The sequence below is a fragment of the Idiotropiscis lumnitzeri genome, chromosome 12 (assembly GCF_059441095.1).
Source record: "Idiotropiscis lumnitzeri isolate Australia: NSW breed Sydney's pygmy pipehorse chromosome 12, RoL_Ilum_1.0, whole genome shotgun sequence".
NCBI lineage: Eukaryota > Metazoa > Chordata > Actinopteri > Syngnathiformes > Syngnathidae > Idiotropiscis > Idiotropiscis lumnitzeri.
This window is the reverse complement of record NC_142402.1, coordinates 13,505,702-13,521,774: the sequence shown is the minus strand read 5'-3', so window position 1 is coordinate 13,521,774 and position 16,073 is coordinate 13,505,702. Positions and strand designations below refer to the sequence as shown.

Below are 16,073 nucleotides of genomic sequence, written 5' to 3'. Positions count from 1 at the left end.
ACTCATCAGCTATTTGGAGGGAAAAGCGAGACAAACACTGTTTTGGTGTTGTAATCACAAAGATGTAAAATTACAAAATTACTTGCATATATCTATCTCTCTCTCTATGTATATAGCTCGCTATCTCTACATCTCTCTCTAATTATCTATCTATATATACATATCTATCTATATATAGATGGATAGATAGCTAGATGGATATAGATATATTGAAATAAAATGCAGAAACAGTGCACTGGATTCCAAGCCATCTCTGGGAGTGTTTGTGAAGATCTAAGACGAAGCTTGAATGTACAGTAGTTCACAGCAAGTTTGTCTGCCCTGCGACATGGACCTGGCTGAAAAGCCCTGAGAATGTATCCCTTCCTTTTTTTTTTATGTTTCTCTGTACAGTCTTCATCTTACTAGTCGTCCCAGTGAAGGATTTTATTAAAGCCAAATTGTCGTCAGAATCTCCACCTTCCGAGACAATTGCGGGCTTACTCACGTCCGCTGTAGCTAACTAATTTGCATACAGTATGTCCACTCACATCATCATGAGTTAGCATTAGCATGTAGCATTTCTTTGTTTATTTCTTTGCATGCCCACACAGTCTGAGACCATGAAGGGGGAAAAAAAACACATCAGCATACTGTTCAAAAATATTTTTCTATGATCATCCCAAAAAGGTCCAAAGCCCCGCCCTTCACGGTATAAAAATATAAACAAATACTATATATAAATATTACCCGTTACAAAAATGGGTAGTTTGTCAAATAAATGTAAAACATATTCAAAATGTGTTAGGTCTTCTTTTTAAGTCCTTTTTTATTATTATTTTTTTTAAATCATGATTGCATACAAGTATTTTATGTTTTATTTCACTCCAATCAAAGAACACCCTCACTGAAAAATCTGAAACAAAATCATTGAAAATCATTTTTTTCGACTTTTATTTCAGTCGGCATCCTAATGTGTTTAAGGTTACTCAGGGCTTCTTCCAGGCTTGTGGTGGTTTATTACTAAAATACAGCTCTTCTTTGCCAGTTATAGGCTTCTGGTGCAGCACCGCCTAATACTGAGATTACAGTTACAAATGACGCCCAACTAGCGCAATGCTGGTAAGATAAGTTTTCATGATGAAAGAGTTTTTAGAAACTGACTTGAAATTACTCTGTATGAAGGTTTTTGCGTCCAAATTTTATATGCAGGAAAAAAATCTTGGACAGTATTAGTTGCCGATACATTTACAGTGGTGCCTTGAGTTTAATTCATTCATTGATTTCAGGAGGCAATAATGTATAATAAGGTCACGACACAAACGAACAAACGTCTACGACTTCTACTACTGTGACTTAGTAAGTTACCGTATTAGTGATTTTTCTTTGAGGATAAAGAATACAAGCCTGTGAGTGTTGTTATATTTTCTGTTTACAATGTATTGTTCCACTATCTTTTCAAATATCAGTTGCTTGAATAGTTGTAAAACTATCAATGCTAAATGTTAGCATGTCAAGGGCATCTTCCATTACATGTTAGCATTAAGCTAACGAGGGATGTTTAAAGGCAGCGTTGTTTGATTTTTATTTTATTTTTTTATTTTTTTTGATGACGTCAAATGACAGATTCGATCTCAAGGCACCACTGTACTTTATATGATTTTCACAGTCACACCTGCCTCCTGAGGGAAACGATAACAACAACGTGCGACAAAGTTTGACCTGAAAAACGCGTCTAACTCCAAAGTCTTTAACGCCCAAGTCGAACCTCATCTTTGGGTTTGAGTCACCTCTCGTCAAAGTCGCAACGAGATTGCCTCACATATTATTGGGGTCATAACACAGCATGTTAAATTTGATGTTCTCATCCCAGTGGCGCAGCAGCAGGAATAGCTGTCTGGCGGCCCCTCTCAACCCGGCTCGGTCCACCCCTTCAGGCAGCTCCTGGCTGCGCAGCCAAAAGTCCGCTTTTGCCGCCACAAGCTCCCACTCCATGAAATATCCGGCGCAGCGGTGCTCCAACCAGGCCAGAGCTACTGCGGTTGCCCAGCTTGAGCCCTCCAGGTCATCTTGAGCCAACTGGCTACTGACCTGGAGGTTGGGGGGCTCCATTGAAGACCCCTCACATACATCTGTTTCTGACCCTCGACCGCTGTCTTCCTGTCCGTGACACGGGCCTGGTGAGTTGCCTCCTTGTAGCTCCACTGAGCCTTCCTCTGAACTGGGGAGATCTGGGGATAAGGTGACAGGGTCTCGGTCTGACAGGTGTCTTCGGCGAAGCCTGGGTTCCAGCATTAAAGGGGTGTCGTCTGGCGTGTGGTGGAAGGGCGGCGTGGTTGTTTTGATGAGAGAGCAGGAGGAAGGTGAAAAGGTAACGTGGTGATGACTGGGAGGCTTGGCGGAGGAAGATAAAGATGGAGCGCTGGGAGAAGCGCAGCGGAAAGGCGGGCTGAGGCTGCGACGATGCAGGCTGTAGGGGGAAGCCCTCTTCAGACGGTCCAAGGAGATCTGGACACAGTCGGCGTACATCTCAGTGAGCAGAAAAGCTCCCGAGGCCAGTTGGAAGCGAACCTAAGACGACAAACCAAATAAGCCAAAAGATGTTTTGTCATTTTTATTTTGTTAGTGTCTTCATACGACTCACCAGGGGCAGGTAGTCTGGAGCTTCATTTTCAGGTTTATCAGTCTCTGCAGACAGGCAGTGGGACTTGAGAGGAACTTGTCGTCCTGATGTAATCGAGGACCTGAGTCTGCCAAGGGGAAACCTAGAAAAGGTACAATGAGTTTCGCAGGTCATTTAGATTTGAATGTAGATAGACTCCACTAAAAGTACTTAATGCTTTGAAAACCAAACTGATAGTACAGACTCATTGGTCATGTTAGAAGCACCTACACAATCTATTGAGATCCAGTACCCAATATACAATTGCATAGTTGGGGATCTTATTCTTTCTCTTTCAAAGGAAGACATTTCTTACATTATTGGTTTTGCGAGTTTACCTGGTGCCAAAGAAGCTCTCCATTGACTTGCTCTCTATAGATCGCTGAGAACGACTGGACGACGGGCCTGTTGTTACTGAGGCAGCAGCACTGAAGGCGTCTGAGACAGCGGTTTGAATAAAACGAGGTGAAAAAGGGTGTGTTTTAGACAAACGGTCACATGGTTCATCATGGACTTAATTTGATTAACAAGTTTAATTAATTCCGTAATCACAAAATTACACTTCCAGTATTTTACTTTATAAAAACAAAGTAATAAAATGAATACAAATATTTTTTTTTGCATCGTGGTAACTCAATTGACATTGTGTCGCTCCTTCGCTGCTCGTACCTTGACCACCAGGGGGCAGATTAATACATAGAGTCACACATACCACATGAAGAGTTGACGAAACTAAGAAGAGTAAGTTGGAATAAAATCATTCATGTTTAGCAGCGGATAAAAAAATGTATGACTGTGAGTATTGTTGTATGCTCTATCATGCTCTGCTAAAAACCAAATTGTTAAAAGGGTTATAATTCTTGCTAGTTGCTACATCGATGTTATTTTTGTTAGCCTGTCTAGCGTGTTATGCAGTGTGTTAGCTTTTCAGATTTTTTAAAGAAAATGTACATTGTTTAAATGTTTGTTTTATGTTCTGTTTGACACTTAATCTTTGAGTGGTAATTTCAAGTGCATTTCCAGTGTCTTGTATTTCCTTCCTACCTGCTGAGACGTCCTACTAATGTCCGACGCCCATGCGCTGGCATACTTACAACGCCATCGATATGGAGGTTTGTTAGGCTTTCTACTCAGCCTCTTGTAGAAAGTTTTACACGGGTAGGACATTTTGGCAGAACATTGGTTCTCAAATTTTTGCTCAAGTCAAAAAAGAAAAACAATCTGCCGTGCAATGCTTTGCCTCCTATTTTGTAGCATATCGGCTCGGAAGAAAATCACAAGTCAAGGTACCAATGGGTCTATTTTTTTTTACCACGGTTTGAAGAAAAATTATTTTGAAGATTATTTGTAAATGAATACCTTTTTTTTTGACAAGTAGTGAGCACTTACTAGAGTCCCAGGATGTAAGGCTACACGGTGAGGTAGGAGTGTCATCTCTATCTGAGAGACAAAAACAAGGTTGATGTCTTGACAAAAAATAAAACGTAATAATGGGAATTCATTCTTTCTACCTGTGGAGTTCCATGTGTCCTCGCCCTCCTCACAGTCTCCACTGATGGGTCTCCGACCCAGACCCGCAGAATAGGTTTTCTGTTTACGACTGCTTGAGTGTGAACTGAGGCTACGCCCTAAAAGTAGCCCTAAACACACAGAAATCAATAAACATGCATTTTCATGAAGCAAATAATAATTTGGGTAGGAGTACGCTAGGTATTTGTGGTGGTTTACCGTACTAACGTAATTTTATAAAACCAGTTTGATACATCTTCAATTGGAATTTATATGTGCAGGTGTACCTAATGAGACCTGTGAGAGTATAGCACACCTGTATTTTGGATCTCCTCACCATCCTGCAAGCCTTTGTTAGGGTTGCTGTCAATTATGGTGAAGGTCGTGTACATGCAGACGATGTTACAATGCTTACTGGTCTGGATGGCCTTCAGTCTGTACCGCTTAGCTAAACCTAGAGACACACGTTGTGAGTATAGTAGCAAATATACGATATTGATATTATGTATTGTATCCATTCATTTTTTTTTTTTTAGAACTTGTCCTCATTAGGCTTCAGCCGATCCCGGTTGTCTGAATACACCCTGGACTGGTTACCAGTCAATTGCAGAGCACATGTAGACAACCAACCAATCATATATTTGGCCAATGCAGAACCTAATTTACATGCTTTTGGACTGTGAAAAAAGCCAGAACAACTATAGAAAACACATGCAATGGATGATATTGTAGTCAGTAAAAATGTAGAAACTTAACCATGTCCTGTTTGGTTCTCCCTCTCGGCCATTTTCTCAAAGTCTCTTATGACAGAACGAGCCGTCAACTGGTGAATGATCTCTTCCCAAGATTCTCTCTCTCGTCCCCCTCCTTCACTTCTGCATCCTTCCCCCACTGTTGCTCTCTGGTCCTCAGGCATCAAGAGGTGGGCCAGGTTGACTGTGACCTCCCAGGACACAGGTCTGCCACCCAGAAGGCCGTGAATGAGGGAACGGCATTGACCCGGTTGAGGATCCTCCAGAGGAACTGCTGTGAATAGGTACTCTGGGTCGGTGAAGTTGTCCCAGTCCAGAGGAGAGGCGGGAAAAAGGAGTCCACCTGTGCGGTGAGAGGGAGAAAGAAATAAGACTTACGGGTTGAATTTGTTCTGAGACTTTTATTTTATGAAGATGCTAACATCGAGTAGATTTGATGGGACGACTATTTTCATGCTGCTTTGCCGTGTTGGCTACATGCACATCACGCTCACTTATTTTTCTTATGATTTCAAGTTTAAACTTAATTGATATCACCATTGTTTTTTTCTCAGAAATTACGAGTTTAGAATCATCCATGGATGGAAGAAATAAATAATATCTGTCTCATAATAGCTGAACAAATTACACAAAATGTGATGACAAAACTAAAGAAAAATTGCGGCGTAGTCACGTGAGCTGTCAGTGGCTGGATGTTGTGAAAATTGCTGCCGCCATCTAGTGGCGGAGTGTGTGAAGCTAAAAATGGGTGAGATGGGGAGGGAGGGGGAGTGAGAAATCTCGTAAACTCACTGGAGTCATTAAGGCTTTTGTGGGACAGCGTCTCTGGTGGCTTTGTCTCTCTGTCACTTTCATCCAACCTTCCTCCCAGAGTTTGGTCAAAGGAGACCCTTTCCAGAGCTCTCCTGAGCCGATGCATCTCCAGCTCACCCTGTGGCGATGAGAAGCTTCTGGCTGCCATGGTTGAACGGGCCAGCGATTTTTGTCTCCAATGTGATTCGTCACCACAAGCCAAGTGTCCATTCTGGTTTGAAGAAGGGGGATTTGTGTGTTGTAATTACAGATTATTTAAGATTATTTAAAATGAAAATAATAATTTTATATTCAATGAATTGATTCCCACAATGATTCAGAGGGTTTGGTTTGTGGAGGAGTGGTATGATTGCGGCTAGCATGCAATGAAACGTATTCGTCTGGGGAAATAGTCGGGCCGTTTGGGAATGTTCCGGAATTCCCGAAGGCCACGACGTCCCTGTCATCAGAGCACTGATACTGTCTAATTAAATCCATCAAAATCGCATTGCACCACCTGCGCCACAATTTAGACATGCTTTTATCTGGTCTAAAATGTAATTTAATTTCTGTGACCAAATTGTCAGGAGCGGGCCGAGGTCATGTCATAAAAACCTCCTCAGTCCGCCGAAACACCCAGCATGGCGCAAGGCGGTCTGCCTAATTACCCAACACGCTAATCTAGACTTGCTGTGGAACAAACCTTACATCACATTTACGCATGAATGTAAAAATATTCACATTTTTACTGCCGTTTTCAGCAGTTCCAGCTGAGAGGTTCTGCTGCCATGCAGAGTCAGCCCAACGAGACAAAGATGACCGCTGTTCTGGACCAGGTATCTTCTCAAGGCCTTGCGGTAGCGATCCCGTGTCCAGTAGCGGAGCAGAGGGCATGGGGTCAGGCAGACAGGCCCGGCTCGTAGCATCAGAACTTGATGACGCCTGTACGTGGGTGGGGAGACTCCGCTCGCTACTGAGAGAGCATCGGGTGAGGACGTACTGCTCCTGGATGTAGGAGCTCTCCTGGATCCTCGTCCTCACATCGCTTGACCAATCTAGCTGGGCGCCTATACAGCGCATATACGGCAAGTATTAACCACGAAATTCACCATATTTTTTATTCATCTCAGAAGTAATGCAGTGTTATTATGACTGGCCTGCGAAGGGGTCAGGGTCCACATCTTTGGCACAGGAGAACTCCGAGGAGATTTCTCTGGAAATTTCCCTCAGCGCCTCCTCCAAGTCGTTACCTTCTGGACGAGGCACCGCCGGCATGAGCTCGGAAGTACGAGGTGAGATGTCGTCACTGGACGGGCAAAAAACAGAACCCATAGAGGCGTTCTGTGTACCTTTGTAGCCACACTGAAACATATTTGTTTGCATTTCAGAATGTTGGAAGAAATAATAATTCATAAAACAAGAAATTAATTACTGTACTCTTCGATAGTAGATTATCGGATTGCAGTAGCCAATTACTTCCCCAACAATTAATAATTATGGAATCATGTGGTATGTGACGTCTTACATCATGACAGAAAGGAAAATGAAAATCATGAATGTGTGATTTTCTTTCTGTGGCATCTTGTATCAAACAAATGAGTTGTGCGTTATTTAAACAAAAGTAGTGCTTTGCAGCCATATTCTGGCCTCTTGGTGCCAAGGAATTGCTGAAATGAGGAGCCTTATTAAGACATAAGTAGTGATTTGCTGCGTCCTTATACACCAATGTTGAAGTGAATTGGGGAGGAATCTTCATTTAATCTCAGCATTCACACTGCAATACCCAACATGAAGCATTTAGGACTCGAGTTTACCTCCGTCTTTTTGGCTTTAAACGTTGTCATATCATAAAGCGTGCAATATCCAATAAGGCGATTGCCCGGGTAGAGTGCAGGGATTTCATTGGGCGAAAGAAGGGCCTCCATGTTTTCTGGCAGGTACCAGTCAATCCGCACATCGGTCAGCACCGGCTCCAGAGCTTTTTTCAGAGACTTGATGAGCTAATAAAGGATTGATGTAAAAGTGATTGGTGCGTTACAAATCAAAAGAAATAGAGTAAGTCCATAAAAGGTATATTTCACCACTAGGTGGCAGTGCTTCAGACCTTGGGTTGAAGTCTTTCGTCATCTTCCAAAAACTCTGTCGTACCTCCTGTCAGCTTGGCCACGCCCTGCAGGAGTCGCCTGCATGCTCGGGATCCAAGGCCCAACCCAAAGCATCTGCAGGTATGATGGGTCAAATTCCCGCTCAAGTCACAACACAAGCGTCAACATTACATGGACATGTCACGTGGCGCGTTCACACAGTATTAAATGCTCAGTTCTGAATCGTCCAGCCAGAGAGGCATTATTTTAACAATTCTGTTTAGAATTTGGTTTTCAGAAGGCAAAACATGAAAAAACGCCACTTTGTAGGATTGAAGTGCAGTCATGCGCCGTGTGAGAAATATTTTGCTGTTTCTCTTGCATCTGGACTACGCATTCTTCCAATTCTTAAAGCGACGCTAGCTTGCTCTATTTTTTTTCCCCGGAATAATTAATTACACAAATTAAAAATGAAAGATAGCCATTATATGATGTCAAGTATATCGATTTCAAACAGGCTGTCTGGATTCTGTGAGGAATGCCAGTGTAAGCGCAGAATACTAATGAGGGATAAATGTTATTGTACATCTCTGAGGGATATGTGGAGGGGGTGGGGGGTTGACTTTTATTGCACAGCACTTAACGGGATTAATGGGCGGGGCTGAAATCTACTCCAGCCTTTCTCCTTCGTCCCTCTTGTGGTGTGTTCGTCTCATCTGGCAGATACTTTTCCCTCACAGTAATATCATGAATTCATTAATCTAAATATTTAGATCAACATGCATTCATACTATTTTTTTAAAAATAATTAATGTAGTCTTTATGTGGTGTTTTTAGTCTTCTGAGTCATTTTGTTGTCTTTTAAAGTTTTTTTTTGTATTAATCTTTTGTAGTCTTTGTTGACTATATGAAGACTTTGGAGCCCGTTGTAGTATTTTTGTTGTCTTGTCTATGTAGTTTTTCTGTATTTTTTGTCCTTTCTTGAGTTTGTTGACTTTTTGTTGGCTGTTTTGAAGTCTTTTGTAGTCTTTTTAATCTTTTGTCATATTTTTGTTGCTCCATACCAGGGGTGGGCAAACTTTTTGATTGGTGGGCCACAATGGTTTCTAAGATTTGACAGAGGGGACAGTAGCAGATGGATGGAGTGTTTTGGTAACCTCATCTCATCGGAAAAAAATAAATACATTTAATTTTAGATGAAAGTGAACGAAAGCATGACAACAATAAATGTCTTTGAAAAAGCACAGTATTTAGAAAATAAAACATGAACAAGGTTTATGTATTTAATTTTTTTCAAGCTCGGCGGGCCGGATTAAAACGTTCAACGGGCCGCATGTGGCCCCCGGGCCGTAGTTTGCCCACTCTTGCTCTATACTGTTTTTTGTTGTCTTTTCAGTCCTTTTACCATCCTTTGCTGTTTTTGTGACATCTTCCCTTGGGGCTAGACGTGCGAACCTTTACCAAGGATGGATGCTCACTTTGACAATAATATGATGTTCAAGTGTAAAAAAAAAACAAAAAAAAAAACGATTTGTCTTCTGACATGCATACCTTGGGAATATGGGAGTACTCCAGAGAAAAAAAAAAAACAATTCCAATGCATTATAATCGACTTTCCTTTACTAGAATCGTAATTAATACCTGCCAGCAGATGTGTTCCTGCGGACCAGCTCCAAAACTTTGGCCACGTTGTTTTTGGAGCTGTCTGTGATGATGAAGATCTGGCGCGGGTACGTGCGCTGCATTGGCTGCTGGTACACCCAAGACAGCACGCCCAGTAGGTTGATGCCTCGCATGTTTGCCCTCATCCGCTGGACATACTCATAGGCCTGCATCAGGATAACCTGAAGCACAAGTCCCATCAGAACTTTATAAGCAACCAAAACCAACAATCATGAAGCTTCGGCAAACATCATCTCCAAGATTAATTGATTGTTTGACATCAGATGCCCCAATGTCATAGTCAGGGTAAAAACTAATTGAATCAGACCTTGTCTCATAAAGTGAAAGCAAATGTGGACAAAAAGGCTCAATGGGAGGTTTCGAAAGGACGGCTTTCTGCCCAGCTGAAAATGTATTAAAGGTCACCATATGCTCAGGTGACTGTGAAAATGCCGTTTGTCCTCATCTCCACTGAACTTGATACTCTGCTGCTGAGGCAACCCAAAGAATTGACCTATTGCCTGATTAAACAGCAGACAGACAAACGGGGCATCCTGCACGACTGGAAAACATCTGCCTTTAGGAAACACAATACCAATTAACACCCCGAACCGCCCCCCCCCCCTTTTTTTTTTTTTTTTTAAATAATTCAAACTAACATCCGTGCAGAGTTTGCTGGCTGTGAACAGCGGTTTCATGGGTGTGCTGAAGCCGACAATGTTGAGCAGGGTGCCCGAAGGGAGACTCTTTAATGCGACCACCAGGGCTTCCTGTATGATTGACCACATCAATAGAAAATCAAACAATTAATCAATAATATTCTCATGTTCTTGTATTTTAGTATGTGTTTGGCCAGAGCTCACTTTGACACGACGGATGTTGGTCCCACTCATGCCGCCACTCCAGTCAACAAGGAACAATATTTCTCTGGTGGCTTTGTTCAACTCCAGAGGTTCCCCCAAGAAATCAGGACAGAAGTTGAGCATCAGCACCGGGTTGTTTAAGATGTCCTTGTGGTAGCGCTTCCGCACAAACTCCAACTGCACGTACATTCATTCAAGAGGAGTTTGTGCAACAAAAATGGAGAAAAAAATAATTCAGGATCTGCTCACCTTCTTCTCAGGTTCAGGATCTTTGCGGGTGCTGCGAATGAAGTCACGTCGAGATAGGATGTGCTGTTCATACTGGGTGAAGGAGAGCCTTCCTTTCTCGATGATGACCAGTGGGCTGTGGGGTTCTGTCGCAAAGTCACTTGCAGCATTCACAAAAGCAAAAGAAAGCAATTTGGGGAGGAAGACGAATGACGCTTGTCCATACTCACCGCTGAGGTGCAGGATAATCTCGATGTGTCTGTCATAAGGATGCTCCTGGGCTAAGGTGATGTAGGTGGCGGAGGCACTTTGGGCGCTGGGGTCGGCATCTGCTCTCAGGGCATGGGTGGGACTCTCCAGTCCTGAATTAAGTTTAGGATTGAAAAACAAACTGTGCTTCCAAAAAAAAAAATACGTTCATTGAGATACGAGTGACAGTAAATAGGACCAATAAGTGGCGCCACACAGATTGAAGCATTTATTTATTTTTAAGAAGAATAGTTCACTATTCGCCAAGCTAATGCTTACTGTGTTGAGGTGAGTTCACTACCAATATCCAAATACCAAATATCTCAAGTCTGTGGTCGGAAGAAAAAAAAAAACCCTCAAAAATGGAGTCACTCGTATCTCAAAGTACTTAATTTAAGCAAGATATTAGAACATACCGGCGAGCAGACACGCCCCTCGAACCAGCAGTTGGAAGTTGAGTTCATAAGGAGCCAAACTGGCAGCGGGACTGTTGAAGATGGCATGTGCACAGTACTGCTGCTCAGGTTCAAGAACCCGGTCCTGTTTTCCTGAGGTGGCACTAAAGCAGCTGGTGGGTCTGAAGAAGATTGGACGATTCGAGAACATATTACAAGTCTTGATCAAGTATAAACTCTTTGCAGAGCCATCCCACCTGTTAAATAATATATATATATATGTTTTTCTTACCTTCTCAATAATTTGATTAAAAAAATGTTTTTCCAATTTAACTTTTAAAATGACACAGCTAATATTGATTCGCATGTAAAGCAATGCTGATTTAATATTACTTCTAAGAAAGTGCCTCGCCTGCCCATAATCCCCCAAAATACCTCCCAATAAAATTTTCAACAATTTGGGTTACCCGATTTCTTCCGATTTGCCCCCATTTTCACTCTTGCTCGCAGTCATGTGTGTGACGATGGGTGTCAGTAAAGTCGGGTAGACAATGTGGATTGCTCCATTTTCTAGTGTCGGCAGTTCCAGTGAGGTCTTCATGATAATGGACACGATATCCATGGGACCTATGACCCCTGTGCCTATGATGAAAGTATTTCTTTCCAAATCTTCATCCAGGATGAGATGCCCTGAGAGAGAAAAAACACTTCAGTCGCATTCGATCGCATTGCTTGGTGTGCCTTCGCCAATACGTGCTCACCGTTGGTGCATTGCATGTCCAAACTGGAGCTCCCGCAGCAGTTCCATTCGCGGCCTTCAGCAGCAGAACCTGGGCAGCATTCCATGCAGCAGTCCTTCAGCTTTCCTCGGTTCTGGATCTGGACTCCCATCAGACGTCCTGCAATAGCCGCCTCAAAGCCAACCACAACTTCCTTTTCGCCAAGAGGGTACACAAACACGCCTGCGAAGGATACGAGACATTGGTCAAGTCAAGTTTTGTGGCGGTAGATTGGTTGAGCGACCAGAGAACAATGAACATGACAACTGCCATATTAAGAACAATAACAGTCCAATGATAACAGCGACATGGATCGCTATCAACACAAGCGCCAATAAGCAGCAGATATATGTCAGGGTTAATCATACTCAATTTGCATTTTAACTAACACTGCAACAAGCACAGCCGATTGTTTTCTTTTTAATATAATCCCGATGCAATTTTGATTACTGAAGCACTTTTTTTATGTGGGTTTGCAAACCAGAATCATCACTGCTATCTTTCTATATGGCAAAATATATAGATAACTTTATAGATAAATAAAAAAAAAATCAATTAAACGGAGACACGGTTTAGTTCGTTCAACTGACCAGGCTTGCAACTCAGAAACTCAAATTGCCTTTTCGCTTGAATTGAAATGCCGTTAATCTGTTTCAGCCTTGCCACAAAAAAAGTAGTTATGTATAGTAATAGTAATAATATAATTAAATAGAATGTAAAAAATGAAAACTGTTGAATCATGATGCATTCACTTTAGCTCCTCTTGCTGAATTGGCCACCAGGGGCAGTATCGTGCAGACACAAACTAAGAAGAGCTACACCACTACTGGAAGCGACGCAATAAACTGGAGTAAAATTTGTTGTTTTTCGCAGATGATAAAGAGTATTGTTATTTTGTCTGTTTACTTGTGTTTTTGCGCTGTTTGTCAGCTTAAGTAGCTGTGGATCCCAGTAAATGGGTGAAAAAATATATCCCATATTTTCAAATGAAAACCAAAAGGCAAATGATTCGCAGTATAGTGAGGCTTATAATTTATTCGCCTACACCACAAATTATTTGTGCCATTTAAATCACCTTGCTTCACTTTTTGCTCTATGTGTTTTGTTTCACCAGTCACCCCCCCCCCCAAAATACATGACAATCTCACAAAAGTTGAAATACCTTTTCAAGTATTTTAAAGGCAATGCCCATCACAGAGTCTCGCCGCCCTCTCAACTAAACTTTCTCGGTTTTACGCATGCATGTCCCCTTCACTCACCTTCAACGGGCTCTTTGTCTGCATTGGCATAGGTGAGATGTGCGGTGATGCCCAAGGAGCAGCCGACGGCACAGGATTTGATGCAAGACGACTTAAGCAGCAGTGGATCCCACGTGGAACGGTTCCTCAGTCCCACCATCTTCTCAGGTCAGGGTACCAACAACTCTGAAAGCACACATCAGCGTATGACTTAATAATGTGCGCATGTTCAGCGCCTCTTTTTCCATTCAATCTCCATTATCAATGAAGCCAACTTTTTGAGAAAAACCGAGCAAACTATGCGTTTTTGCTGCAATATATTTGACATTGAATGCTATTATGTAACCAGAACATGTCTTTATATGCACATAGCATCTCTTAGACATGTAACTACTTTTTCTCCGGCGCTTAGCAACTGGTGGTTTTGTGTGAGAGGCTCTGTCAATCATTAACACTGCTGGTCAACACTAACTAACACTAATCTATGCATCATGCACATAACCTGCATGCACATCCACAGCTGCGGTCGCACCCATCCCTCACATCAAGATGACGACAAAAGCATGTGAACATATTAACCAGAAGTCATCCAAGCTGACTTTTGGTACAGAACATCAGGTATGACACAAATTCACGTGAGTGTGTATGTGCACATTAATGCGTGAGTGTGTGTTTGCTGTGGTCCAAGTAATGGCCTTTCCACGTCTACCTTTCAAACAAGATCAACAGCCTCCATCTGGCTACTGTTCTCTCACCTCATAACAAGCAAATAAATGCCTGCTTTGTTAATGGAAGGCCAACTGACGCACATATCTTCGGAAAGCTCATCAAATCACTTTCTGTGGCCCACTAAAGCAAATTACCTGTGTTTACAACTTGTTTTGTTGCAGATTTTTTTATTTTCGTTTGGTAGAAAATCTGTGTGAAAATTCCCCCCAATTTTCACTTTTAGCAGATTTATTTTTTTCGCCAAATCCTTTCCCTACAAAAAATGGAACATTAATGTTGGTGCCCAGGCAGATGCAAGTTAAATTGATTTTGTAACTCAAAACACTCACATATCTCAAATCATCTCCCTCCATTACAATGAATGGAAATGCGATTAATCTGTTCCGGTCTGCCCCCAAAAACATTTTCATTTTGTTTTTTTTGTTTTTTAGTAAGGAATACTTTTAATGTGTTTTATTGAACGAGACAAATTTTAAGTTAAGTTCATTTTGAATTTTAAGATTTTTAATCAGTGAAACTTTTCGAGATTAATTTTTGCACTGATTCAGATTCTGCAACATCGAGTTGCCATAACTGTAATAATAATGATAATAATAATAATTCACTCAAATACTGTGATATAAATAATTGTAGAGTATATATATATATATATATATATATATATAAATAATATATATATATATATTCTGTCCACATATTGATGCACAGTTTGCGTTTTAATATCCATTGCTTAAAGGGTTGTAGCACCTATGTATTAATATTACGAGGCACATTTACGTGCATTTATATATTTCTCATAGTTGTAAAGGCCTCTGAAAAAAAATATCCAATGATGACACATTACCCGACTCCTATTGCTCCCTGCAAAAAGTAGCAGATGCACCCAAACTAAAAACAGGTGGGAAAGTTAAAATACATTTTAATTCTACATTATATTCATACACACAAATAGACTATGTAAGAAGAATGCATAATCAAGGGATACTCAGTGTGCTGTTCAATGTTGAGTATGACAATATGCTGATGTGTCCAGCCACTGCATCCCGACACTCATCCGCTTACAGCTTTGTCATAGATGCCAGCATATACAACTGTAACTTTACCTAAACACTATCAAATAGATACTTTTTATAAACAGACTACCATGCACACATGAAAGTTTGCGATCTTTCTCCCAGTATGTGACCAAAATTCATATTGAGTGACTAGCATGCAGCTTGACACTTACCTGCTCGGATCAACACTGCAGAGATGATCAGCAGCTGTTCGACGGCGAGCTTGCCAACTGGCCGGAGGCGAACACACCACAACGCAAAGTGAGGCACAGCCTGCTTCTCATCCAGACAATTGGCTGTGATGGTAGCAGCTCCATAATTCACAGCTAATGGCCTGGCCAGAGAGACATAAAATGTGAGAGAGAGAGAGAGAGACAGTTAGACAGAAAGAGAGAGAGGGGGGGGGGTAAAGTAGAGTCAGGGAGATGCTGGAGGTGAGCAAAAAATCTGCATAGCAAACAGTAAAGTACAGTACTACTGTTTTATACTTTATTTTCATCTCTTTGCATCGTGTGAAGTTTAGAAAACATATTTTCCAAAATGCCAACTTGTCATTATAACAGAATTTCTAAGGGGAATTTGAATTCAAAGTGGTTTTTGCATTACATTACTAGATCTCAGGGCTCACCCGTTTTTTGTTTTTTTTTAAGCTGAGCCATGATTGGTCGTTATCTGCTTAAATATGGATGGATTTTGCTGCTTATCTAATCCTCCGTGAACCCAATATTAATCGGAATGCCATGTCTTGACTTGTGGGCCTGCATTGAACATATTCTTGTAAAGAATATTTTTGGTTGACTTCCCCTTTAAGAAATCACAGCCAACAATCATTTTGATTGACTAATCCTTATGCCAGCATTTTTAAAATAACGATTTAACATATATATTTTTACTCTTGTGTAATCTAAATCACTTTCTGCCACTACTTCCACAGTGGTAATTAAAATATAAAAGCAGTCTAAAAAAAAAGACTGGGAAATATGCTCAGACGTGTGAGAAGTACAGCCCATTGCAACGTTGGCACACTAGATGTCAGCCTTCTCTTATCACTGGCAGAGCAGCATCCTTTACTTTTTTTCCCCCCACTTTGAGCCTTG

General features: G+C 41.5%; 1 protein-coding gene across 1 annotated transcript; it reads right to left on the bottom strand.

Moving 5' to 3' along the window:
• Nucleotides 1-790: 790 nt before the first annotated feature.
• vwa5b2 (von Willebrand factor A domain containing 5B2) lies at nucleotides 791-15,322 on the bottom strand. The gene is made up of 22 exons (XM_088310349.1): nucleotides 15,150-15,322; nucleotides 13,214-13,378; nucleotides 11,937-12,137; nucleotides 11,643-11,865; nucleotides 11,197-11,357; nucleotides 10,762-10,893; nucleotides 10,553-10,677; nucleotides 10,304-10,480; nucleotides 10,100-10,210; nucleotides 9,420-9,622; nucleotides 7,799-7,913; nucleotides 7,509-7,694; nucleotides 6,852-7,056; nucleotides 6,436-6,761; nucleotides 5,695-5,926; nucleotides 4,907-5,245; nucleotides 4,467-4,604; nucleotides 4,153-4,281; nucleotides 4,031-4,081; nucleotides 2,980-3,079; nucleotides 2,624-2,744; nucleotides 791-2,550 (listed from the first exon to the last, which is right to left on the bottom strand). Exons 2-22 carry the CDS (start codon nucleotides 13,350-13,352, stop codon nucleotides 1,798-1,800), a joined length of 4,167 nt encoding a protein of 1,388 aa, XP_088166475.1. The 5' UTR covers nucleotides 13,353-13,378; nucleotides 15,150-15,322; the 3' UTR covers nucleotides 791-1,797.
• Between the last annotated feature and the right edge of the window lie 751 nt (nucleotides 15,323-16,073).

Excerpts from the sequence above, each read along its gene's own strand:
- vwa5b2 (XM_088310349.1), bottom strand. The coding sequence starts at position 13,352 with ATGGTGGGACTGAGGAACCGTTCCACGTGGGATCCACTGCTGCTTAAG. Across the intron at positions 10,481-10,552 it reads ATCCTGAACCTGAGAAGAAG|TTGGAGTTTGTGCGGAAGCG; the intron begins GTGAGCAGATCC and ends ATGTACGTGCAG. Across the intron at positions 7,057-7,508 it reads TTAAAGCCAAAAAGACGGAG|TGTGGCTACAAAGGTACACA; the intron begins GTAAACTCGAGT and ends AATATGTTTCAG.